The sequence below is a fragment of the Mugil cephalus genome, chromosome 13, assembly GCF_022458985.1.
Source record: "Mugil cephalus isolate CIBA_MC_2020 chromosome 13, CIBA_Mcephalus_1.1, whole genome shotgun sequence".
NCBI lineage: Eukaryota > Metazoa > Chordata > Actinopteri > Mugiliformes > Mugilidae > Mugil > Mugil cephalus.
Window position 1 is genome coordinate 12,839,196 of NC_061782.1, and position 24,643 is coordinate 12,863,838.

Here is a 24,643-nt window from a genome sequence, read left to right on the forward strand (position 1 = left end):
ACACAGACCTTATGACATTCTTATTAGTTAATTGAATACTGCAGGTGATGTAATCTGTTCCTCTTTAAGGAATGTTCTTTAATTCAGCTAATTAAACGTTTACTTCACTGAGGACACTAATAACCTACCCATGACATTTATATAAATAACCTGCAATGTTAAACTTAAATTCTGCATTAAATTCTTAAATTTGCTTCTCGTGCTATTCAAAGCCATATTTCTGGAAAACATTACTCCACTCTGATAAATGTGTTTGTCATTGTTTGCCACTTAAGAAAATGGTACGGTAGCCCTGCAAGTCTTCATAGAGGATTCAGGCTAAATCTCTAAGAGTCTATTTTTTTCATTAGGGGATATTGCGTGTCAGCAAACTGTAAATTTATAACGTAACGCCAGTGCTGACGTTGCCTGGTCTGAGAATGTCCTGACTCAAGCCTGAACTCAGAGACACACAAACACACACAAAAAAAGCTGCATTTAGGAAGTCGGTCCGTCACTACATGACTCACTGTGCTGTTACCCATCTGGGTAAATGAATCACATGAGAGTAATGGTATGTTAGGTCCTGCAGCAAAACAACTGCCTACAGCTTTTCTCTTCATGCGGCGAAGCTGCGCTGCAAGACGGAAATGTGGCAAACATCGGCACAGAGGGGTTAACGAGAGGGAAAGAGGAAAATAAGACTTTTTATATTTCAGCTTTAATGATGTATTCCGGTCTGAAAAGCATTTATGTCTGCGCTTAGTCACCATTAATAATTCAGGTCTGCAGCGCCCTCAAGTGATGCAACAAGAGGCACACATGACTCTTCCCCTCAGTTTTCTGTCCATATATTTCACACATAAATATATTTATTAAGGGAGAGATCTGATGCGAGGCCAGCATATTACTTACGGTCATGAAAGCTGATGTTGAGTAGAGCATTTTGGGAGCGTCACAGTTTCAAAACAAACTGGTTTCACCTTGGTAGAGTCTCTCAGAAACACACACTGACACACACAAACATCCGAGGTGTATGTTGTCATTTTAGCGTGTTAATGAACGCGCACACACACATTTAGAGTCCACCGCATAATGTAAAGCTCTGTTTTTCAGGCTTTTCGCTTTCTCTTCTGCATTTTCTTTCCCGACAGCGCCCCCTTCTGGGCTCCCTTCACCATGCCCTTGAACTGGCCCTGGAGTTTGGCACGTTTCCTGAGTGCACAGGGTGAGAGGTGTTTTGGCATGAGACATCTTTTTTTTTTTAACTTCTTTCATCTCAGTTTTACAGAACGACGTCGGCTGCTCTTACCTGCGATTCAGCTGGGACTTCTTCAGAGGGATGTAGGCGTAAGGATCGAGCTTTCCTTTCTTCTTCACGTCTCCTTTTCCTTTCTGGGAGACCAAAGATAAAAGCACACTCTGAATGACAGTTTCCAAATATCACACCACACTTACTTCCTCCAAAGTTTCTGTCGAGCGCTGTCAGACTCACCTTTGACTTGTAATCAGCTCCTGCGTCTTGGTGACCTTCCAGAGGTCTGTGGATGCCTGAGCCACCAGCTAAAGAAGAAAAACATTTTTTTAGCATGATACATTGGTCAAACTGTGAGCTAATAAAGTGCATCTAATCAAAGTTACCTTTATATTTCAGCTGGGGTTCAACGTCCATATCGTCATCATTGTCGTCTTTAAACCTCCTCTTCTGTGACTTTTTCTAAGGATGTTTTGAAAGGACAGGGAGTAAAAACCACCGAGCAATGACATGTCTCTAAAACATCTGATTCATACTGTGAATAATAAGTACTTACACTTTTGACTCCAGCCTCTTCTAAGATATCTTTCATCTCTCCTCCATCTGCGAGAACAACAAAGGTTTATTTTCACAGTCTGTTCCGTCATAAATAAATGAACACTGCTTCCTCTTACCTTTGTCTTCATCCTCCTCCTCCTCGTCTTCTCTTATGATCAGTCGTCCATCCGAGGTCACTTTGAAGCCGTGATCTACCTTGGCGCTCTTCTTCAGCTCCGGGTTGGTGGCTGAGGATCAACAAAGACCACGTTAACGCCACAGAAGCAAATCAAACTGGAAGTTGAATGCGCTGATAAGAAAGTAACAAAGCTGCGTTACCCAGCACTCTCTGTGAAACTTTGGAATCCAGGAAGTTAAGTGGGTCATCGTCCTCTCCCTCTTTCAGCCACGCACGTCCCTTCTGCTGTTTGCCTGCTTTCTTCTGAGCGTTACGAGGCTTCCCTTCATCCTCTGACAAATCGCTGTCTGACTCAGCAAGGATGTCCTCAATGCTTTAACAGAGGACAGACAGTTTTTTTTTTAAAGGAGGATATGAGTACGTGAATGAGGGAAGTTAGGGCTTTGTGCTGGTAACACTGCTCTACCTTTGGCTTTTCTGTTTAGGTGCCTCCTCTTCGCTCTCGGACTCGTCGTGCTCCTCCGCGGCCTGTTTCCGCCTCTTGGTGCGAGCCTCGGCCTTGCGGATGTTGGCCAGCACCTTGTGGTGTTCTGCAGGCAGCATGGACTTCACCAGCTCAAAACTGGAAAAAGAAGAAGAAAGTCAGTCAGAAAATTAAAACAGTGCATGACACTGAAGCAAAGCTGTTTTTAAATCTACTAGAGGAAACATCTAATATGAATATATACTCAAAGACACACACAAAAATGACCAATTATGGTGAAAGTGCAGTTTAAAACCACATCAGACAGAGCAAAGAAAAACTGGGCCCATCTATTCTATTTTCAGCCCTATTGGTACACAGTAGGGGTCGTGGGTTTCCTCTCAACAAACACCTGGCGTCACTCCTTCATTAAGGTTAACATTTGATTAAGATGGCAACATCAATGATGACAAAATATCCTAATAATCTCTCTTGACAGCTTCTTTCATCTTTATTAACTAAACATATTTAAACAAAGAAAATAAATCTGATGCATATCTGACGACCAAGTATGAGCACATAGATCAACTAGATCTGTTCAGATTCATGAATACTATGACAGATATGCTGTTCAGGTTCCATTTATTTGGTGCACAAACTCCACAGAAACCAGTTTTTAATCCTTCTGACTTGGACCACTTCCATTAGAGCTTCAAAAGCAGATACAGATCTAATTAAAACGATCTCGGCCTGTACACGGTCAGGAGTCAGATGGGAGTCACTGAAACAAATTTAAATGTAAGATTAAATCTGAAGCCATCTATGACTCCACAACTTCCGTTAATTTTTTATTTTTTTTACTCCATCAGTAGCCAGGTTTACATGGAGACTTTTTTCACATTCTGATTGAAGGTTTCAGGTCAACATCTATTCTGATCTTATGTTTTAATCGGAACGGCCGTATTACAGATCGATGAAATCATCATGTGACTGATCAAAGATGGAGGTCTCTCGTCTAGTAGTTTTTACAGTTTTATTATTAAAAAAACTAATTGATTTTAAACAGTTCAATATTTGTATTTTCTGCTGTATAAGTATGGAATTATGTCTATTTCTTTCAGAGTTGTTATTAAAACAAACTCTGTGGAGCCGCAGACCAGTTGAGGCAACATCACTGCACAGTTACGTCAAGACAGAGCAAGCACAGTTTACAACGGTTTACATGACTTAAGATCGATTTGGGAAAAGAATTATTTTACCCCTGTGAAACTGAATGAAAATTCGTTCGGTTTGGACCCATTTATTCTGACTGAGGTGTTTATATGGAGCGTTTCCATTTGGTTTGGGCTTCTAAATTGATTGTAATTGGAATTGGTTTTCACTGAGCATCTGCTTCTAAATGAAATCCTAAAAGCCGACTTCAGTGGCAGCTTCTTGTTTATTTTCATACAACAATTTGCCACTTGTGACGGAATAAATATCAAGTTGAGAAAGAGTAATATACTTCTTCTTATTCCTCCTTTTTTAGAGAAAAATAAAACAAGATTTTACAACAAAGTAAGAAAACTTACCCAAACTTTCTGATAAATTTAGTGAAGATGTTCTTCAGTTTGGTTCTGAAGTGCCTCCTCACGTCGTCCTTGATGTTTCCAATGCCCTCCATCTAAAACAAAGAGTAACATTTATTAAGTGTGAGGCACACATCTCTATAATAACAAACCCAGGATGCACAGTGCATACCATGACAGTGGCGTGTGAGGCCAGCGTCTTGGCGTCCATGATGAAGAGGATGACCTTGATGAAGCCTAAGGCGGCTTTGACTACTTCTCTGGTACGACACGACAGCAGCAGACAAACGTTGTGCAGCAGCTGCTCCATGGATTGCACCTCAATGGAGTCTGAGAAAGAAAAGACAGAAGATTGAATTAAGTCCTCAAATGTTTAAGTTTAACAACGACCACCAGGAACCTGCTGATAGTTAGACTAACCTTTATACTCAAACACTAGACGTGTCAGTGCCAGCACTGTGCAGGTGATCATGGTGACAGAGCCCAAGAGTCCTGCATACACCAACACCAAATACTGCCCGATGGCATCTGGATGATTAAAAAAAAACATGCTCAGTTAGTAATAGTCCGTTTGTCTACACACATACGTACATAAAAGTAAGACGTGCTTACCTTTTGTGTTACCACAGAAGCGAACAAAAGCATTTCCTATTTCAACAAGCAGGTTGTAAGCGCTTTTTCGCGCTCCGACTGACACCTCCTTGGTGCATATAATCACCTGAGAGAGAAAACATTCTCATAAACATCATCAGGCTGTCTTTGTTTGTGTGCCAGCATTTATTTATTTATTTATTTATTCGTGTCTGTACCTCTGGCAGCAGCGTGGTGATAAAGTCTTTGTGTTCTTCATTTAACCTTTTCACGATGTGGATCAGACACTTCAGTCTCGGCTGAAAAATAGCAGGAGAGATACGATCAGACAGCTCAGTAAAACAACACGTACATTCATCCAACGTGTTACGTAGGTGGTGTCCCTCTACGCGGCCGCCTCACCCTCTTTGCTGGTGAGGAGGCGTTCTTCAGCGTCTCCAGCAAGACGGCTTTGAGCGTTTCCAGATTAGACACGACAAACGATCTGCACTCCTCTCTGTCCGCTCCACACATCTCCTCCAGCACACGGTATGCCTTCTTCTGCATGCCTGGCTCTTTGGTCTGAAAGCAAACAAACCAGCAGACACTAAGCCAACGAAGAAATATTGAAATCCAAGCATGCCGTTAAACTCACTGTGTACGTCCTTACCTCCAAATATGGTCTAATCAGCTCAAAGGTCTTAGTCATTGTGGACTCATCTACAAAGGGAGCCATGGCAACCACAAGGTCCATCACTGACAGCCTGGTATGTATAGAAAGCCAGAAGAAAATAATTTTAGCAAATAGACAAAAGGGTAAGCATGCTGGTATTTGTAGATGAATATGTCCACTTTCATGTCCTACCGTGTGAACTCGTTGGACTCTGGGCTGGTCAGTCTGTCCATGGCTTTTTGCAGGAACGTGCAGATCATCTGAGGATGATTGTTTTGATCAGTGATACACCGGAACAATAGCACATAGAAAAACTAAACTGGCCTATAAAATCATACACAGAGAGCCAACAAAATAAATAAATAAATAACTGAAGGAGGGCACGAGCTAGTGTTTAATTTGAGATGTAGAGAAGACTAGGCCCAACATTAAAATGCAATTCTGAGATGATCACAAGCCAGAAGCTGCGGATACGAGCATAAACGCACCCAATGTGCACCGACATCCACATTTGGCTGCTAACAAACAAAACCAGAACTTATTCTCCAATAAAAACAGCATTGGTGTGATTTTCCATTTAGCCGTGTTTAGCCTTCATGGTTGTGCAACAACAACGGTAGAAACAACTGTTTTTAATCAGCAGCTATTTGAACGATGTTCTACTTCAACCATCATGATTTATTATAGTATTTGTTTCACCGTATAGAGAACTGATCTGAGATCTCATCACAAGTTGTCACTCGAGATGCAAGTGAAAAGCTGTCAGTTAAATTATGTTAAAATATGACAGCCCCCCGTACCAGAACACTGCAGCACAAAGTGATAAAACGTAACTCACCTTCATGTCAGTGACTGATAAATAGACTTTGATGGTGTCCAGCACGGCCATCCTGTATGTTCCAGACTCTCCAGCTGCAGGCTGCTGGCTGTACACATTGAAAAGGATGGGCAGGAAGTTCTTAGCGAAGCGGCCCACTTCAGCCTTTTCGGCTTCTGTAGACAAAAAGCAGACAGAAAGGTTTTAGAATAACCCGATTCAAGTAGCGAAGGCAGTAGTTCTGTGTGCCTTCTCTCTCTGTGAAGACGTGTGCGGTGCTACCTGTGGAGCAGCTCTTGTTGATGATGGTGCGAAGCGCCTGGCACACAGTGAGCCTCAGGTCTGGACGCTCATTGATGGCCGTGCCGAGCGTGCGGGCGATGACTTTGAAAGAGACTAGCAGGTCCACGGGACAGGTACAGAAGCCAGGAAGCATGGTCCAGATCTGAAAAGGAACACATGTATTAAATACTGTTGTGTACAGTACTAGACTAGACAAGGTGATGAGTTAAGACTTTTACGCTACCTGAAGCTGTAAGGTTTGGTAGACTTTGGCTTCCAGTTTCTGCCCTGCTTGCTCCAACTCTTCAGCTGCAACAACGGATTTATCAATTTAGCCATCAAATTAGTACAGAGAAAACATAACTCCTCCTTTTAGTCTGCTTTTCACACTAGTTTTTACCTCTCTGCTTGAGTGTGGAGGCCAGAGGGAGGAAATAGGACGCAAAGAAACCTAGGTTAGTGTTTTTCACGTGATCCCTTATGACTGGGACCAGCCAGCTGCGTGGAAACTCCAAGTCATCGCTGATAGAAAGAAAAAAAAAAAACAACAACCAGTCAGTTAAAGCACAAAAACGAGAAGAAAGCCGCTCCACAGTGTCTGTGTGTCCTTGTATCTTACTCATATCCAGTGATGTTGAGTGGCACGGCTCCCAGAACAACCTCGGGCCCCATGCTCTCCACAGCTCCTCCTACCGCCAAGTCCAGCTCACCACTGAAGGGGAACTGAGGAGTGGCGCGCAGGTCTGCCAGAGACTGCAAAGACTGCCAAGGACAAAACACAATCCCTCAAGCAAACTTTCAGCTTTCTTTGCTGGCACCGTGATCCATAAAGCTTTAGGACTATACCTTGGTCATGACGGGGTGAGCTTGTTTCCCTGCAACTCGATAGAAGCAACCCAAGATCTGCAGCACAAACGGCCAAGAGGCATGGAAGCGGTAGGACAGACCTTCCTCCACGATGCTAGAACACATGCGAGCAAACAGGGTTATCGGGGTGGGCGTTTGCACGTATCCACAAACAAAACACAGACACAAGTTTGGCAAACAGTTAAGACGCCGTACCGAAACATTTTGCAGACATAAGAGGGGTTTCCTGTAGAAGCGGTGGCAGTGATCATGCCCATTTGCTCCATGTGAGGGCCAACACATTCAGTCAACAGAGTCTGAAAGAGAGAAATAACTCATTGATTAGGTGCGCTAGGTACGTAGGTTATGCCTCAAAACTTCTGACACACCAGAGCATCTTAAACGACTTGGATGCAGTTTACCTTCAGTGTGCTGGTGGCTGCAGAAACCACCTGTGTGTGAGGTGACAACAGGCAGGACATGGTGGCAGAGAAGAGGCGAGGGAGGTGTCCCAAACTCAGAGAACTCTGCAAACTAGACAAAGAAAGAGAGGCTGTGAGATCTACAACCTGCTGATGAATCTGACTGGAATAAAAACACAACTAAAAGCGAGAACATTTTATTACCTCGCCAAGTGAACGTGAGCTTTCTCCATGACGGCCAGCCAGGCCAGCAGAGGCTGCAGGTCGTTCTCACTGGGCACGTAATCGTACAGAGCCTGGGGATGACAAACAAGAGTTAGATTTTCCATCGAGTTTGGCATCCTGAGTGAAGCACATTTGATTCGTTCGTATTCTCTGACCGTGATGATCTGTGCGTTGAGCTCCGGTGAGAGGGTGGAAGCGTTTGGTTTCCCGCTGAACAGCCTGTGAAAAGCCTGCATGGCACTGGCCGTCACCAGCTGCAGCCAGAAAACAGAGCGCACGTGTTAGAAAACTACATTTGAGATGAAAGAAAAGCTCATCTGCTTGCACTCATTGGTATTTTTGTGTCCTCACCACATGGCTGAGTGTCATCACTCGCAGCAGAGTCTCGCAACAGGACTTGACAGCTCCCAGAGGAAACGTTCCCATCAACTCCTTCAGAAGGCCGAGAACGTGGAGAGTGGTGGTGTCCTCTTTGCTGCCTGAAGGGAATAAAACAAGACTTCAGCAAGGTATCCATATGGCTAAGAAAAGCAATCTTTTAAAAAGGTCACAAGACAGAACATGAGGTCGGATTTCATCAAATGTGCAATGTTAAGAAGGTGATTTCATGCAGTGTTGAGAGAGGTGAGCACAAAAATGACTGCATTTGCATGATACTTAACGGCTGTTATACAAACAAAAAGACTGTTCTTTCTTCCAGAAGATGAAAAAGCTTAACAAGCTCCCACAGAGAGCAGTAATGGATTTTCAAAGAAAAAAAAAAGGCAAAACTACCTCAAAATAGCACAGAACATTATTTGAGCAAATAAGACTTGTATACACCAATAACTATGAAGCTTTACCTCCTGCCTGCTCCATTTCTTTTATGCAGAACTTGGCTGTGCTGACTGCAGCAGGGTGATGGGTCGGTGCGTTGTCTTTAAACAGGAAGTCACTACCTCTTAGTACGGAGCAAACACCTTGCTGTGCTGCTTTGCGAACCTGAGTGGTTAAAAGAAATAAAATATGAGGAAAAGGAGAAATGGCACAAAAGCATTTAGCATCTCACTGAATGTTGAACGTGGTTGTGTGTGGGGAGTTCTTAGCCGGACCCACCTTTGGCTTGCTGTGCACCGTGAAGCTGAGCAGGCCGTGGTAAGCCTGGAGAGTGGACGGGTAAGTCCACACAGATCCGTCCTGCTTCCTCAACAAAGTGGCCAGGCATGACAGGATCTACAGATGCAGGGTACAAATGTTGGCAACAGCTTTCAAAGATGGATATCATAAAGACAAACATGGGACGCAGGGAAGAATCTACCCACCCATCTAAGCGCAGAGGCCGTGTCAGACGTGGCCTGTTTCGACATGACATCCAAAAGAGCCTTGGTGGTGTCTGAGAACTTAGACATAAGCACTGGAGCAGGAACCCTAGGGAATACAGTCAGTTAGCTTTTGACATGTTTTGGATCAGGAAGTTTATTGCACACGTGACAATAAAATAGAGGTTTACCGTTTCATGACTAAATTGAGCAGGTACGCCACTGCAGCCTGAGACTCTGCTGTGTCCACAACTTCCAGGGTGGTCATCTATAACAAACACAGACAAGCTTCATTATCAGACCCAAAGCTTTGATTAAAATGATTCAATAACACATTTTTTCTGCAAATGTGTAAATATTAAAGGAAGTACTCACCAAAGCAGCGAAGTACTCTGTTTCCGTCTCCTTCCCTCCTTGACCTCGGATGACTTCAGTAACAGCTGCCAACACTGCACAGATCTGTGAGGGACATCACATGACACTGTTATAGCAACAGGGGAACTCTGTGCCTAAGATTTGCAATTATACAGCTGCCCAACGACAGCTTAAGGGTTAAGCTGCATCACCCCCCCCCTAAGGATAAGCAACAATAACATCATCGATGAACAGTTTTAAAAGTTAATACTGTCCATTCAGCGTAATACCTACCTCTTTGTGAGCAGCTGAATTGGACTCCCAGAAGCGCTGCACCTTCCTGAAGGTGAGGTTGGAGCAGTCCGACAGGCCGCTGAGGAAGGTGCCGGAGGTCCTCTCCGATAACATCTCATCCGGATCATCTTCCATGCGCACATCTTTGCGGCCGCGTTCACCGACCTCCAGCGGACCGACCTGCAGCTCATTGTGAAGCTTGAGAGCGTCAACTGTGAGATCACTCTTTTCTGTGGAGAGAAAGAAGACATGTGACTTCACCACAAGCTGACTTCACAGTAAGTTAATAGAAATGTATCATAGGGTATGAAAGGATTTTCTAACTTGGTGGATTCTAAACATTTTCCAGACTAAATAATCCTGACTTGCATTAAGTTTGGATATAAACTGAGAAGCATAATTGCCTGGCCTTCAGGCTTGCTCTGGAGGTTTCAGGACAGTTTTTGTAAAGCATCTTGATCCAATTGATATTGTTATTGATGCTATATAAGTAAAATTGAATTGAATTGAATTAAAAGAATTTTCTGATTCTGAAGGCGATCAGTGGGTCATTTTTTCTTGCAGGCTTTTTGAACAACAATTACATTTTTAAGTCGTCCACTTCCACATTAGTGATCCATCCATCACATACACACATTCAAGTAAACATGTGTTCAACTTGCTAATGACCACAAGGAAAAGAGTGAAGCTGGATTTGATGACAGTGCTGTTCCATGTAATTTAAAATCTGATGTTAAGTGCACAGACAACTACACGTGCGGCCGTGTATTTACAACACTTCGCCTAGCTTCATGATTCCTCAGCACTTGCAATCATGGGCAGCTATCTGGTCACGGTTAAAGCAAATACAAACACACCTGAGCTGTTTCTCCAAACAAAAACTTGACTGACATGTTAGGTAAAGGTAAAGACAGAATCGACTGAAGCTCACATTTTCTACTGGCACACTGATGGATGACTATCAAATGAAAATGCACCATAGAAAGTTAGTTTGGACGAGGTGCCGCTAGCTGGTGTTAGCGTTAGCCAGAGACCCACGTGTAATGCGAAGCTTACCGGTGGGTCGGCTGAAAAAGCGGCTTTTAGCAGCCTGTCGAAAGCGACTCGTCTGCGGGTTTGAGTCGCTGCTGTGTCCTTTCTTCCACCGTTTGAGTTTCGAGCCCGTCCCAGACCGAAGTTTCCCCGATTTGACCATTTTCAGGCACGAAAACAGTCAACAGTTAGCCCAAAGCGTCAGTGGAGCGCCAGGTGACTCCGTCGCTTACTAAATGACGTAATGAGTGTCTCTCACGTGTCCGAGACGGGGGTGTTGTACGTGTCTCCGGTAGATGGCGCTGTACACCACCAACACAAGAAGCGCCCAGTTACCTGAATCACAGTTGTGATTCTGTGGAAATAATAATAATAATAATAAATTGATACTGTATTGATCCCCGAGGGGAAATTATGTTCCTGGAGGAGGATAACCACTACTCCACTGCTCCCCTTAAAGACAGTATTTCACCAAGAACTGGGACTGTGGTGAAAATAATGTAATTAATACATTAATGTTATTATCAACAACCAATGAATCCCAAGCAGGCTGACGAAAAGTTTTTTGGGTTTTTTTGCAGTAGCATTGATGGCTTTTCTTCTCTGACTTCCTGTAAAATCCAGAATACACATTTTACCATATTACTCAAGAAAATGTGCTCTCAAGATGCAGTCCAACTTGTGGTTCCCAGAGTTTCAGAAAGGGTTTCAAAGAGCTATTTTAAGTTTAAAATTTCCAACTCAAAATGGTCAACTCAGGTGACCCTGAACAATTTTACAGTATGCTGCTGTACGTCTGGGCTGGCTGTGGACAGTGAGCACCTATCCTCTATTCTCTCTCAGTAGCATTTATTTGACCTGAATTAAATAACAGAATAATGTCGGCAACTTTATGGTGCGTTCTGATGTGTTGCAACCAAAGGGGAGACAGATTTTTAAATTAAGAATATTTATTTATAAGTTGTTCAAGTACAGTGAGCATCATAATGTACATAAAACTACAGTGTCTTGTTTGGAGCGATGAAAAAAATAAAAACAACATAAATAAATAAAAAAAAACAAAAAAGATTATCCCTTGTTACCTTTTAGAAAGGTGCCTTCATTATGTTCTTTTTTTTATGTGAATATACAGCAGTGAGATGAAAACACACAGTGTGCACACAGGTTCCTTTGTCCAAATAACACATATTGAGCGTGATATTTACATTTTGGTTTCTACTACTCAAACAGTTTTCAAAGAAGGAAAGACAGAAAGAAAGAAAGGAAGGGAGGAGAAAGGAAATATGGATTTCATTTATTAACAAGCAAAAGTACAAACAAACATGACGAGGAGACGGACCAATGTAAACAATAGAGCTGTGAGGTGATGTCTTCACAGACAGACAGACAGACAGTGGAACACAGAGACAGTGGAATATGTATCTTAGGGCTCTACTTTTAATCTAAAGTGTTTTCAGTGCTTTTCTGTATTCTTACTTCATTTGGAAAAAAAGGAACAAATAGAAAAAGGAGCAATATAAAAGCAATAATTTCTTATATATAAAAATGTACACAAAATTCCACTGCAGTACCAACTGCAAAAAGGATTTCTCTACTTCTCTACTCTTGTTCCTGCAGCCCTCTCTGGCACGTCCTTTGTCTTTTCTTCACTGTCTCACCCGTCAGTTGGTTATGACTGTGGGGTTCGTATTGACAATCACTTGGACGACAAAGTCCTTCTGGATCTTGGTGTCTTGCAGACGAGTCTTGTCAGTCAGCAGCTTGCCGGAAAAGAACCACCTCTGGCGCGTCACCTCAATTTCCTCCTGCTCTTCCAGTTGTTTCTTCAGCTCGGCGATGGAGTCCGCCATGCTGGCCGTCAGACGCACATCCTTCCCTGAGAACACCGCATCAACAGAGTTGGCACAGATTTCCGAACAAGACACTGAACAGCTATGCATTATTAATCAGACCCTAGCCTAGATAAGAACAGATTACATAACACGCGTGTCTTAACGTTTCCAAGGCTTGTTCCATTATTATGCATTATGCTGTTACCTGATGATAACCGCACCCGCAGCTGGAACTCTTGTCTGCATGGCGGTGGCTGAGCTTGCTTTGGTGCGGATTCAGAAATTTTGCTGTCACTGGATGTTTCAGTGATGAGGTTGACAGGTGGGGCTAAAGTGTACGCGGGGAGCTGGTAGCGGTTGCCCAGCTCGTCGTAACTCTCGGTGAGGGAACCTGCAGAGGAGACGCAGCACGTGAGCAACCAGTTTTCTTTATTTCATCTCAACAACAGCAGCTGACTTTAAATTCCCCATGAAAAAGCTGGCAAAGTGCTATTTGCGCCTGAATATTTAAGTGCTCTGTGTAAAACGGAGATAAGAAAACAAGCTCCATTTTTGAAAATTGAAGCGGGCTCTGATTTGTCAGCTTCCATGGCCTCAGCAGACACCGTCCATACGAGTCCGTGGCATGATTTGGAGCAGTGCATCTCACTGGATGCAACTTTATGACACATCCTGTTGTGCAGGATGAGTCATCAGTATTTTTAAATCAGTTTTAGGAACGGACAAACTCTCAGTGCATGGTGGCAGATTGGTGACAAATAATGCAAGATGACAAAATAAACACTGAGTTAGATTTTATGAAGATTTTAACCCTGACATGTACCACTCTTAATAAAGGAAGTATCATTCAACTACTAGGGCAGTTAAAAGAAAAAGAAAACACAAAACATCTGCAGGTATGAATGAATACGCAGTAACAGCATTTTTCCACCTAACTGTGCCATAGCTCTATGTGCAGCCAACCATCCGCAGTGGTCACGCAGCACTGCAACTATTATGTAACTATCAGAGCAGTAAGCTCTGAACAATTGATGCATGTGATTCTGAAAACCATTCATTGACATTTTTGGAATTATGACATGTGCGCTCTAAAGTCCAGAGCATTTACAGCTTATAATTTATAGCTGGATGATGTTTCCATGTATAAAAAGGGATTGTGCGTGTGTGTGCGTGTGGCTGTTTACCATGTGGCAGAGTGATGCAGGCACCATCCACTATAGCCTGTGCTAGCTCCAGGTCATTGCACTCTGCGGCCAGGGCTGCTGCTCTGAGCGCGTCCCAGATCTCTTTACGTCCATCAAAGGCTGGAGCCGTGTCCCAAAACTCATCCCGCTTACTCCTCAGCTGGCCCTCCGTCATCGGGTATTCGCTCTTCCATTTTGGGCGCTCCTTCTTGAGAGGCTCATTGCGTCCTGAAAATAGTAATAATAATAATAAATAGTCTGCCTCAATGAATGTACATTAGAGAAAAATCACAGAACATATATTATGGCCAGAACAGCCATATCCCAAAAAATATATATTAAAACTTGAGGAAAACTCCTAAAAAAAATGTACATTATTAGCACAACTTGCTAATATCTCTCTATATGGACAATCCCTGTCCCTATCTGTGATATTCACCACTTTCTACATCGGCCGACAAAAGCTCCAACAGCTTTCTGTCAGAAATCCGACGGCACCATTTTGTTCGCCTACTGCAGGTGTTTCCACGAATCCGCTCTACCGGTATACCAAGAAAGTCAACTTGGTTTGCAGAGGCAGAGGAAAATCAAAGTGATTATTTATAGTGCTGAGGATTACTGCACTGGCTAGTAACACGTACGTGCGCATGGAGACACATAAGCACACGCCACTGGATTATAGGCAGTAATCAGGTTCCACATAACGGGATTTGTGCATCCCTGTGCCGTGGAGGCTCTGGGTGGAGGGATGAGTACTCATTGGTCAGTGAATGGCAGACAAAAACACGCCAGCCTCTCGCAGAAAAACAACCCACCACACGTTAATTACTGTCAAACTGTAGAGCAATTATAAACATTAAAACTGCTGGTTCTGTTTTAGGTTCGCTGAGTTAATTCATTTTAAAATGTTAAATAACAATTACCCAGTTAACGCAATAATTTCCAAATTTATAGACGTGGATGTTGTGGCACCAGGCCAGAAAAGACTTATCTTCTCATCTAGATACACACACACAGAGGTTTATCTATAACTATGTCCATCGTATATATCGAAATATATACTAATGTATACTAGAAAATATATATATATATATTAAACAAAAAAAATACTACATCACAATTTAATAAAAAACTCTTTGATTATACAGACTAGAATTTTTTCTCCTATTGCTCAGGATTATCTGTCATTAATATTGTAATATTATATAACATATACACATGTTGTTATGCTTAAGTTCTATCTTTTATCAGTCATTTGACTTATATTTTATGTTTTATACACTGAACAGCACACAAACACTCAGAATATTCAAAAAAATATAGATGGTCTTGTATTTCACGTATAGTAAAGGACACAATAATGACCCAAGTTCATTCAGAACTACATCATTTAGATTTACACTACATTTGATTCATTAGTAATGAAAGGCACAGTTTTAATAGCAAAAAGATGTTTCCAGACAGCGAGGCTGGATTAACGTGCCGGCAAAACACATCCTAATGAGCAACCTGTCTGATAGTCACAGAGAGATATACGGAGATCATTTCTGACCTGCACAGACCTGTTGTGATGGCATGTAATAAAAACTATTATCAAACCTGAGTCTAAGCAATCGAGCAAGTGTTGAGGGATTGGTGGCCAAACCAGTTGGGCGCGCTGTTACGTAGCACCGCTGCCTTTCCGCTAAGGTTTTGTGGTTTGATCAAATCAGTACTCATTCACAGCGACCTGCAGCGCATGAAGAAAATTTCATTCTTTTTATGCAGCTAGAGCAGATTTGAATCCGTGTCCTCGGCTGTAAGCCCATCTGGAAAGTTTAATGATATGAACGGAAGGCGACGTGTCAAGTTTTAGTTCCTGAAGCTTAAAAAAAATTCTGGCAGATGGAGAAGACAACACTGAACAACTGCATGAGTTGCTGTCATCAAGGGCAAAAAGTTTATTCACTGTTTTGAACTATTTTAAATTACTGTTGGTTGTTGCTCTGACTGTTGTAATATTGTTCTTAATTATGCATATAAAGCACATATAACTTTTTGAGTTTGGGAATTTTGGAAAATTCTTTTATTCTAATTGTAACGTTTTGTTCGTCTTTAATGTTCAGGAGAGCCATCAAAACAAATTACCTAATTATCTAATTACTATTCAACAACAACAACAACTATAAACCCTAGTAACAACACCAACAACACTAAGGTACAGGAACACAAAACCCTTTGAGACAAATAATGACACACACAAAAATCTGCACCAACATAAAACCTTTTTCTTCTTCTTTTTTAAATAAAAATCCATACTTACTTTTGAGCATAATCTTAAACGGTGTATTTGGAGTGTGATAGTAATTGTATTCCCTGGAATTAGGTACTCCCATAGCTGTTCTTTCTCAGAGATTCGCCGTGTGCATCAAACCTCCACAATGGTGAACCGCGGAGCCTCAGGATAGTCCCTGTTAGGTCCAACCAACTTGAAGCAGTACGCCACACGATTGATGAAACAACCACCGGATCTAGTTCACAGCGCACATTCAGAACTCAGTCCCTGTGACACTTCCCCAGTTGCTTAAAAATGGCCACGCTCCCTCCACTTATATCCTTTCTAATAACGAACACACCGAACGCCCAAAATATCGTAGGATCAGTTGATGGAAAAAGGTTCAACATGGGGTGAGACTGCACGGTGTCCTTGCAAGAAGGTAGCTTCTTTACACAAGAGGTCTAATCCTATCAGCTCTATTTCGAGACGGGATAGAAACACCCAAAGGCAAAGCGCTAAACCTATTAACGGACAATAAACCCCTGCCGCGCACCTACAGTCTATTTGAAGGAGAAGCTACTGTTTTAGTGGTTAGGTGACTGCTTTCTTGATCGCTGTTTATGTGAATCTGTCATGCACGCGCTGCATTTCCACAACTAACAGTGTGGTAATTCATGAACATCTGCTGAGAGGTCATGTCTGTCTTAAAGGTAAATTATTTATTTATTAACCTGATATATTTTGCAGGAGTACAACATAAAGTAATTATGCACCAAGTAGGTCAATCTCTAATATTAAAGCTCTCTGTGCAGGCCCATGCTGCTGCTGCCGCTGCTGCTGTTGCTGCTGTTGCTGCTCAATGCATAATGGATGACAATCCAGACATTCACAAGGAATGGATTGAGACGTGTTTATATAATCTGCCCTATCAGGTCCTCAGCACAGATTAGACATACGAGTAAGCCATGACGCCTGAGACATTTAACACCTGAAACTGTAAGCTTTCACAGTGGGATTGGCTTCCATGCAAGAGAAGTGTAGTAAGGACAGTGAGTTAAGTGGCGTCTGGCTGGTGCTTCGTGTATAATATTATGTAAACTGCTGGCTCGGTGTTGTGCAGACACAGTCTGAAGGGTCCGAAGATGTGTGCTTCTTATTGATACGCTTACGGTTTAATGCATCACCGCACAAGCTTTTTCTTACCTTCGGACGTAATACAATATTTATAATATAACTTTCTAATTTGGTGTAACTGTACTAGGCCTGCAGGAACAGTAGTAGGCCTTCTTAAACTCAGGGGCCATATTGACATATACTGCAACCATCTGTCATCTCAGTTGGAACAGCAGTCCGCCAAACCAAAAATAAAGAAACTGCCTTATTCCTGGTTTAGAGTTAAAGGTGGACTTTACAGAGAAGTATAATATTGAAGTTAGTTATAATTATTTCTGCCATCTTGATAAATAAAGTCATTATAACGAGAGACTTTCTGTAGATGACCCCTATATTATTTGCAAACACTAACCATGACGTACATGATCATTTTTCTCAGAAACGGGCTTCCCCATGCATTCACTAAATGAAGTACAAAATGTCCCAGCCTCTTACCTCCACGTTTTTTGCTTCTTGTCGAGCTTGGGGCACTCCCTTGTCCATCCATCCGAGTCCTGCCCACACAGCCTCCCATCACTGTCCCTACATTCCAGGCCAAGGAGAAAAGTCTTATTGGTCTAATTAAACGCACATTTTAAAATAAATGCCTTGAAACGCATGTGTGATTAAAACGAACAGTTAAGGATGATGTGCCCTATGTGAAAAGCATCATCAGGAAATAAATGACAGCTCAGCACTCCTTGTTCCTGTGAGGTCAGACTGGCTGTTATGTTTACGTCACGTGTACCGCCAGCTGACGGGGACACGCGCCTGGACATGCCACTCCTGCTCCTGACTTTTTCTATTCGCACATTCAAAACACTGCCTTTATGTATACAAGGGGTTTCATAAAATCGCGTGCAATTTACTGTTGTTATAGCAGTTAAAAAAGTAAAGGATGTTGTGATTCATTTTGCCTACCGGAAATCCAGTCTGCTAAATTGTGCATCCGTCTGCAGTTTGCTTGCCACATCCGAACTTGCTTCAAAGTGAAGTTAGTTATCCTGACGCGATCGATCAGCAGGACGACAGCCTGGGAGAAGTGTGTCTGTGCAGGGCTGGAGGGACGGAGTCCAGGTCCGGTCCTGCAGTCTTCAGCAGATCTCCGCCGCTTCGGCCACAAATACTTATATGCACATAAACGATATCGCTATTCCCTGCAGTTCATCGTGAACGGAGCTCACCCGCACAATCCAGTAGCACAGTCCCAGAATTAAAGCTTTCCCACTCCGCACGCATGCGCAGCTTGGACATATTTGCGTCAGAGCCAGACCGGAAACTGAGAAACAACTCTAAACATTGATTTAACAAGCGGGCAAATTTTAAGTTAAATTTGTCTTCGTCTAACAGTAAAAGTAATGTTATTGTGCCAAGTAATTGTCGTTACTTAATAGGCGCTTTATTCTAAAATTTACAGCGGAAATTGTGGTTCACTTGTCTTTTCATGTACTCTTTAAACAAAAGTGGGTTTTATCCATACAATGCAAAAATGTAATTTCCAAAGAAAAGTTTGCTTTCCATAACTAATTTATTACTAACTTACTTAAAGGATAAAGTATCTGTGTGCTGCAGTACTACTACTGTCCTCTACAAGGTGTTTACCTATAGAATAGATTTAATCAAGCATCAAGTACAAATTTATATTGGATTAGGTTGTATCTTCATTTGGGACTTGGTAATCCTGCCCAATTTAATCTTGGCACATAAATTCCGCAAACACTGTATATCTTATCCACTGATTCGTCTCAACTGTATAGAAGTAAAGATAAAAATAGAAACGCCTTAAAATATAAAGAACACCTAGTGCCTGTCGCCTGATAAGAAGCAAGGCACACCCTGGTAATACTAAAACAAATTCCACGACATCATTACACACAAATCCAGAAGAGTGGTGGAACATGTGAGAATTCCTCGTAAAAGCCAAGCCTCAAATTCTGTGGAATTTAACATCAGAAAATTTGAATAGAAACGGTGTGCGTCAGTCTAAAGCCAGCTCAGTGTGCCGTGTGAAAACACATGAAGTTGTTCATGTGTATGCTGTTGTTACTATCTAGAAACAAGTTCACATAGGAAGCAAACTTATTTGTCACAATAATGATTGCTCTACCAAAGGACCATTAGGGACCTATATGTCAAGAAAGAGAAAACCAAATCGGAGGAGTGTACATACAGGTTTAAATATTATAATGAATAAATACTGATGATGACAGAACAGAATTTTAGTTATCCTAATGCTCCAAACATACAACTTCTGACCAAACCTAACATGTCAAACACTGACATCTGCTGGGAGATCAAACACTGGCATGTGCGTGCAGACTGACGGGTGCAATGAGAGGTGGCAGGAAGGTTAGAATCACAATGAAATCTGCTCTCGCTTAATCCCTCATCTCTTTATCTGACAACTTATTTCTTTAGCCTTCCTCTTTTGAATGAAAGCACCAGTTCTTTAACCGACATTTCTTCAAACACGATCAGAAAATGTTAAATGTACAGCTTGTTGCTTACTGAATGTTCTGTAGTCGTGTTTCAAACCACAAAAAAATTCTCCCAGATATATTACTCGGGAGGAAAACTTTCCATCTTGGTGCATCTCTAACTGTAGTGTCTGCCTATTTGTGACGTAACACACTGAAATGAATCTGCAGATCAAATCTGGCACGCAACGCAGTTAATCCACCAACCCCCCCCCTCCTCCTCTGGTCGTATGTCTGTGTCTGTCAATGTAATACTGTGACGTAACCCTGGAGCTCGAGTGTGTGCTCAGTGTGTTGTAAAGTAACAGGAGCAAACATACACCACCTTAATTTGTTCACATAAAAAAAATAAAATAAATATATATATATATATATATATATATATATATATATATATATATATATATATATATATATATATATATATATATATATATATATATATATGAAACATTTTTCTATTTAACATTGATCATGGCCCACAGTAGACACCGGCAGTGTAGAATTATATTAAAGCAGGTTATAAAGATTTATTAAATTAACAGGTACAAAATACAGTTTACATTACATACTCTCATGGTACCGTAGTTTCCTTCTAATTAAATGATAATGTTGGTCTGGAGTGTTCAAATGTGAGACAGGGAGGTGGAGGCACTGACATGAAACATGATGCCTCCAAATTTTTTTGGGATAAAAATAGCTTGGGCAGGATAAGATGACATTTTGCATAAAAAAACATGTTTTTGCAAATAGTTCAGTCAGTGTATTTGGTTTATAAAAATATCAAACCCATGATAGCACAAAGCTCGAGTACAAGTACTCAAACAGAGTCAAGTAAAACCAGTTTGTAAAGATAAGTAAAACCCAGTCAAGAACAACCCACTCATGACAAACTGTCTCGATGAAAAATGTAGACCGTGCTTCTGAGGTATAGGAGGTTGGCATGACCCCCTGTCTTCAGTTATATGGAGCATCTAAGAAAGACTCCTGTAATCTAACCCAATCCTTAAGGCTACAAAATATATTTATGTAGAGTCTGTCATACGGGTATCAAGTCCTTTTTGCGTGGAAAGATGTCCCAGGTCAAACCATCACCGTGCGGGGCGTGTCCAGAGGGAAGGAGAACACGTGTCACCCAGTGACTAAAGACAAAGGACAATATGGAGATTACAAAGTGAACAAGGCACCACTGACCACAAAAGATATAATATAACTGAACAGAACACACACCTTCTCTTCTCCACGCCCAAGAAGACTTTCCAGTTATTCAGCCTGCCGTAGTGGAAAGGATTTCTGTATACCTGGCAGAAGAGTCAAAGAGAAACCCCAATTAAAAACCTATTACTTTCACTGCCATCAAAACCAAGAGACAATATCTTATTATCATTGTAGTTGTGGTTAATTATATATATAAACCCCTGAACATCACCTGGATTATTTTAACATTTAATTTATCTAAAATCTAAAGCTCACCCTTCCGCGTTTGGCCAATCGCTCAGCTTCTTTTCCGTTGGTATGTCTTTCGATGCTCGTCTCCCCTCTGGATATGAGAACTGCATGCCAAAAGGTTAAAGCACCCAGGGCCACTCCCACTGTGCTAAAGGGACAAAGCGCATTTCATTTCATCCACTGCTAAGAGCTTAAATAGTGACAAACAACAGCTTTGAAAAAGAGGTGTGACATTGCAAACGTGGATTTGTGTGCCCACCGCATGCACACAAAATCTATTTTGAATTCGTCTGCAGAATGGTAACATTGGTAAATGGTTAATGGTTTTACCTGGTGAGCACCCACATGTAGATGATGCTTTTATGAATCATCCTATCCTTAAAGGTGTATGGAGGTGCAGATGTCTGATAGTTGGTCTTGACAAAAAAAAGAAGCAAATATTACATAACAGCAGACAAAAAAAAAAAAAAAAACACATAATAATGTTACTGTCTGTTCTCTGAGGTGGGATTGTACCTGGCCAGGAGGGAGAAGCCCTATAAGAAGTCCCATCCCCGTTACTGGTATCCCCGGCTTTTCCACATCCAAATGCTTAAAGCGCTAATGGAACAGCCCGAATGCACGAAACCCAGGTGTTAAAGACAGAAACAAGGCAGAGTCAGCGAGGAAACTTTAAGCCCCACAGGCACCAGGCATGAAGGAAATCCTAAAAAAGGACAGGACTCCAAGCAGTCCCACAGGCAACAGCAGTCTGACTATCTCACCTCGAGAGCATTGTATGCGTCGAGGAACAAGTTTCTGCCACTGATGCTGCAGTAGACACAGCCCAAGGTCATGAAGAGACAGAAGGAGAAGAAGTAACGGTGGTTAAAATGGCCCACACAGTTATTCAACCAGGCTGACACGCTGAAATTAAGGAAAGTCTTCTCTTTGTAGATTCTGCAGAGTATCTCTGTTTTCTGCTAATAAAACACTTATAAAGGATACGACAGTGATGGTCCATTTTCAGAATGCATCTGCAAAGTATAAAAAAAAAAAATATTAAGACTTATTGTTAGGTGTTAACATTTCACTTGTTAGTGATTTATATGAGTTGATGTGAATATATTAATAGCATATTATTAACACGGTCTTTAAGAAACACTTGCATAGCTCTGGTGGTTAAAACTAACAAATGGTCCAAACTAGAATAGTATCGGTTCCTCATAATAAACATCAATTAAAGAAATGAACAGGTGGGAAGAAAACCGACTCACCTGTTACAGATACCACAGTGGTGTGTTCTGGCTGGTTTTGGCACGATGCACTTTTTGCAGACTGACACAAATGGTCTGTCATTTTTTTCCTGGGAAACGTGAAAGAGAACACTTTTGCATTAATATAAAGAAATTAAGACCGTGTGCGGATGAGCAGTGGAGCTGACACCTCACCGTAGGGGGGTATCCCGGAGAGGTCTTTGCAGCTTTGTAGTAATGGAAAGCGATCATGACGAGGTTCCAGTGTCCGTAACAAATATGCCAAGCGATCCACGGCGGGGAGTAGGTGTTGAGGACCAGAGGCAACAGGACCAAATAGGCTATCACCAATATGGAGCTGGTCAGAAACACCACCAGGCAAACGAAGACCTGTGGGAATAATCACAAAATGATAACGATATGATAACTATGCGGAAAATAACTGCAGTTCGGGAGGATGTTATCAGATCTTTATCTAAAACACCACTCGATTGTCGGTACAGAAGAATTGTAGACTGGTATGTTACACACAGGATTAAAGCGCTCAAAAGCTTTAATGGAGTAAAAACAAAAATGAAACTTTGACCTCGAGAAATATTGTCTAAATGCTGAACAATTTAACAGTGTACTGTCATGTCAAGAACAATACAGATGCTTGTTCAAGAATCAGGCAATCACAATCAGCAACTGCTGCATGACTGAAGTTTGACAAAGATCACTGACGCCACAAAACTCCTGTCGAGGAAACAGTTTACACTATGGTTAAATTCTTGCTGTGCAACTCTAATCTGCATCTACCACAAATGCTTCCTTGAGGTTACTGCTTCCAGCGGGGGGGTTACTAAGTAACATGCTATCGATAAGTTCATCCATACTTCATTTACATCAAGTAACAAATTCGGAAAAAAATTATTTACATAGTTTTTCTTGCCACAGCATCACACAAAGCCATTGTAACTAATTAAATGATTGCACAGATGGACACAAACTCACCAAGCCAAACCAGCGGGTGACATAATCCACGGTCCAAAAAAGTGGTTCAAAAATCGAGTCAAAAACCACATCCGAGTCTGTGAGGGAGTTGAAGTAAAGCGACTTCACCAGGAGCCTGATGTAAGCCCATGTTTCCCTGACCCACAGGGGCAGATGCTTCTTTCCTCGTCTGCTACACAACCGTACCCGGACAAAGCGCAGCAGGTGGAGCACAGAGCTGGGACAACACCGCATCCTGCATCTGTAACATGCATGCACCTGAGAAAGAAATAAAAAAGAGGTAAACTGCACAACCAATCCAGTGTTTGGCTGATTAGTTTCTCAATTTTTTCACTTATCTTCTGGTCAATAAAGCAGCAAACTCATCCTTACAAATGGAGAAAAAAAAACGTCTTCTAGTGTATCATTTTAAACTTACCAAACCTTGGATGTCTGGATCTTTTGGCGGTAATGCTTTTTTTTTTAAAACGGCAGTTGGAGCTACCTAAACTTCTTCCAGTCTGACTACAATTTAAAGAGGATCCATGAGAAACAGCATGTGTGTGTGTGTGTGTGTGTGCAAGAGAAATATAGAGGCAATCAAGAGGAGCAGTCCTGCTTTGCAGCATTCCGGCCAGGGTGGAGTCTGGGTGGAGGTGTTTGCAGCCGCATGTGGTGAGACTGATGAGGGACAGTGGTCCCAGACTGGAGACTTTGTCTGCAGCAGCATTCATTCCTCATCATATCCTATTCGGCGGTAGTGACATTAAAACCTGATGCCAGGGAATTAGCTGTAGCTGGCGCGTCGCGAAAGCAATGACACTTAATTTGTCCATAATACACATATCTGGGAGGGGTGTCATTGAGTCATACCGCTACCAAATGCCTTTTGTTTGTGTATCACACGCTGTTTTTAGGCAAATAGAACGACGCCGTGTACTGCGGCTCATACACTACTCGTCTCTCTACGTTATACATGTTGTTGATTTAGTGGGGAATACTCACGTTTCTATGAGGGAAATAAAACCACCGAGGGAACCCGACCGGTCGACATTTTCAGGAGGAAGACAAAAAGAGGATTATTGCCATGTATTTGCAGAGAAGAGCAGGATCAGGGACCTGTGACAGTTAACAAATCCAAAAACCCGACTTGGAGTTAGTGCGCATGCGTCATAACACAAATGGCATCATGGTAGTCCGAGTCCGGAATTGAATACAAACAGTCAGACGTATTTCCCCTCCAAAAAAATATTATTATATGACAAGGTTTTCCGCATTACGTTTCTCTAAAGCTGCGGTCACTGACCAGTAGCGACTCGAATACACCAACA

General features: G+C 42.0%; 3 protein-coding genes across 5 annotated transcripts; all 3 read right to left on the reverse strand.

Moving 5' to 3' along the window:
* Nucleotides 1-684: 684 nt before the first annotated feature.
* Nucleotides 685-10,992, reverse strand: rrp12 (ribosomal RNA processing 12 homolog). The gene is made up of 34 exons (XM_047602911.1): nt 10,779-10,992; nt 9,723-9,952; nt 9,450-9,533; nt 9,266-9,342; nt 9,078-9,183; nt 8,872-8,988; nt 8,619-8,757; nt 8,128-8,255; nt 7,932-8,030; nt 7,756-7,847; nt 7,552-7,663; nt 7,346-7,446; nt 7,130-7,244; nt 6,903-7,045; nt 6,684-6,805; nt 6,528-6,592; nt 6,284-6,446; nt 6,023-6,177; nt 5,377-5,444; nt 5,182-5,275; nt 4,935-5,093; nt 4,751-4,831; nt 4,554-4,659; nt 4,362-4,469; nt 4,114-4,271; nt 3,945-4,036; nt 2,377-2,532; nt 2,111-2,283; nt 1,909-2,019; nt 1,791-1,837; nt 1,621-1,696; nt 1,475-1,542; nt 1,292-1,374; nt 685-1,194 (listed from the first exon to the last, which is right to left on the reverse strand). The coding sequence occupies exons 1-34, from the start codon at nt 10,915-10,917 to the stop codon at nt 1,092-1,094; spliced, it is 3,870 nt and encodes a 1,289-aa protein (XP_047458867.1). The 5' UTR covers nt 10,918-10,992; the 3' UTR covers nt 685-1,091.
* A 694-nt stretch (nt 10,993-11,686) lies between these two features.
* ubtd1a (ubiquitin domain containing 1a) lies at nt 11,687-18,412 on the reverse strand. 2 transcript variants are annotated; one of them, XM_047604058.1, is made up of 5 exons: nt 18,101-18,412; nt 17,636-17,722; nt 13,771-13,998; nt 12,792-12,977; nt 11,687-12,630 (listed from the first exon to the last, which is right to left on the reverse strand). In XM_047604058.1, exons 1-5 carry the CDS (start codon nt 18,150-18,152, stop codon nt 12,416-12,418), a joined length of 768 nt encoding a protein of 255 aa, XP_047460014.1. In that variant the 5' UTR covers nt 18,153-18,412; the 3' UTR covers nt 11,687-12,415. The 2 variants fall into 2 exon arrangements, with proteins under 2 accessions (XP_047460014.1, XP_047460015.1); XM_047604059.1 differs by lacking the exons at nt 17,636-17,722; nt 18,101-18,412 and adding an exon at nt 16,073-16,506.
* Nucleotides 18,413-20,156: 1,744 nt separating this feature from the next.
* Nucleotides 20,157-24,475, reverse strand: zdhhc16a (zinc finger DHHC-type palmitoyltransferase 16a). Of its 2 annotated transcripts, XM_047603731.1 has the most exons (11): nt 24,318-24,475; nt 23,334-23,591; nt 22,536-22,730; nt 22,362-22,450; nt 22,093-22,121; nt 21,870-22,003; nt 21,622-21,705; nt 21,436-21,521; nt 21,130-21,253; nt 20,887-20,957; nt 20,157-20,798 (listed from the first exon to the last, which is right to left on the reverse strand). In XM_047603731.1, the coding sequence occupies exons 2-11, from the start codon at nt 23,565-23,567 to the stop codon at nt 20,696-20,698; spliced, it is 1,149 nt and encodes a 382-aa protein (XP_047459687.1). In that variant the 5' UTR covers nt 23,568-23,591; nt 24,318-24,475; the 3' UTR covers nt 20,157-20,695. The 2 variants fall into 2 exon arrangements, with proteins under 2 accessions (XP_047459687.1, XP_047459688.1); XM_047603732.1 differs by lacking the exon at nt 21,622-21,705.
* Between the last annotated feature and the right edge of the window lie 168 nt (nt 24,476-24,643).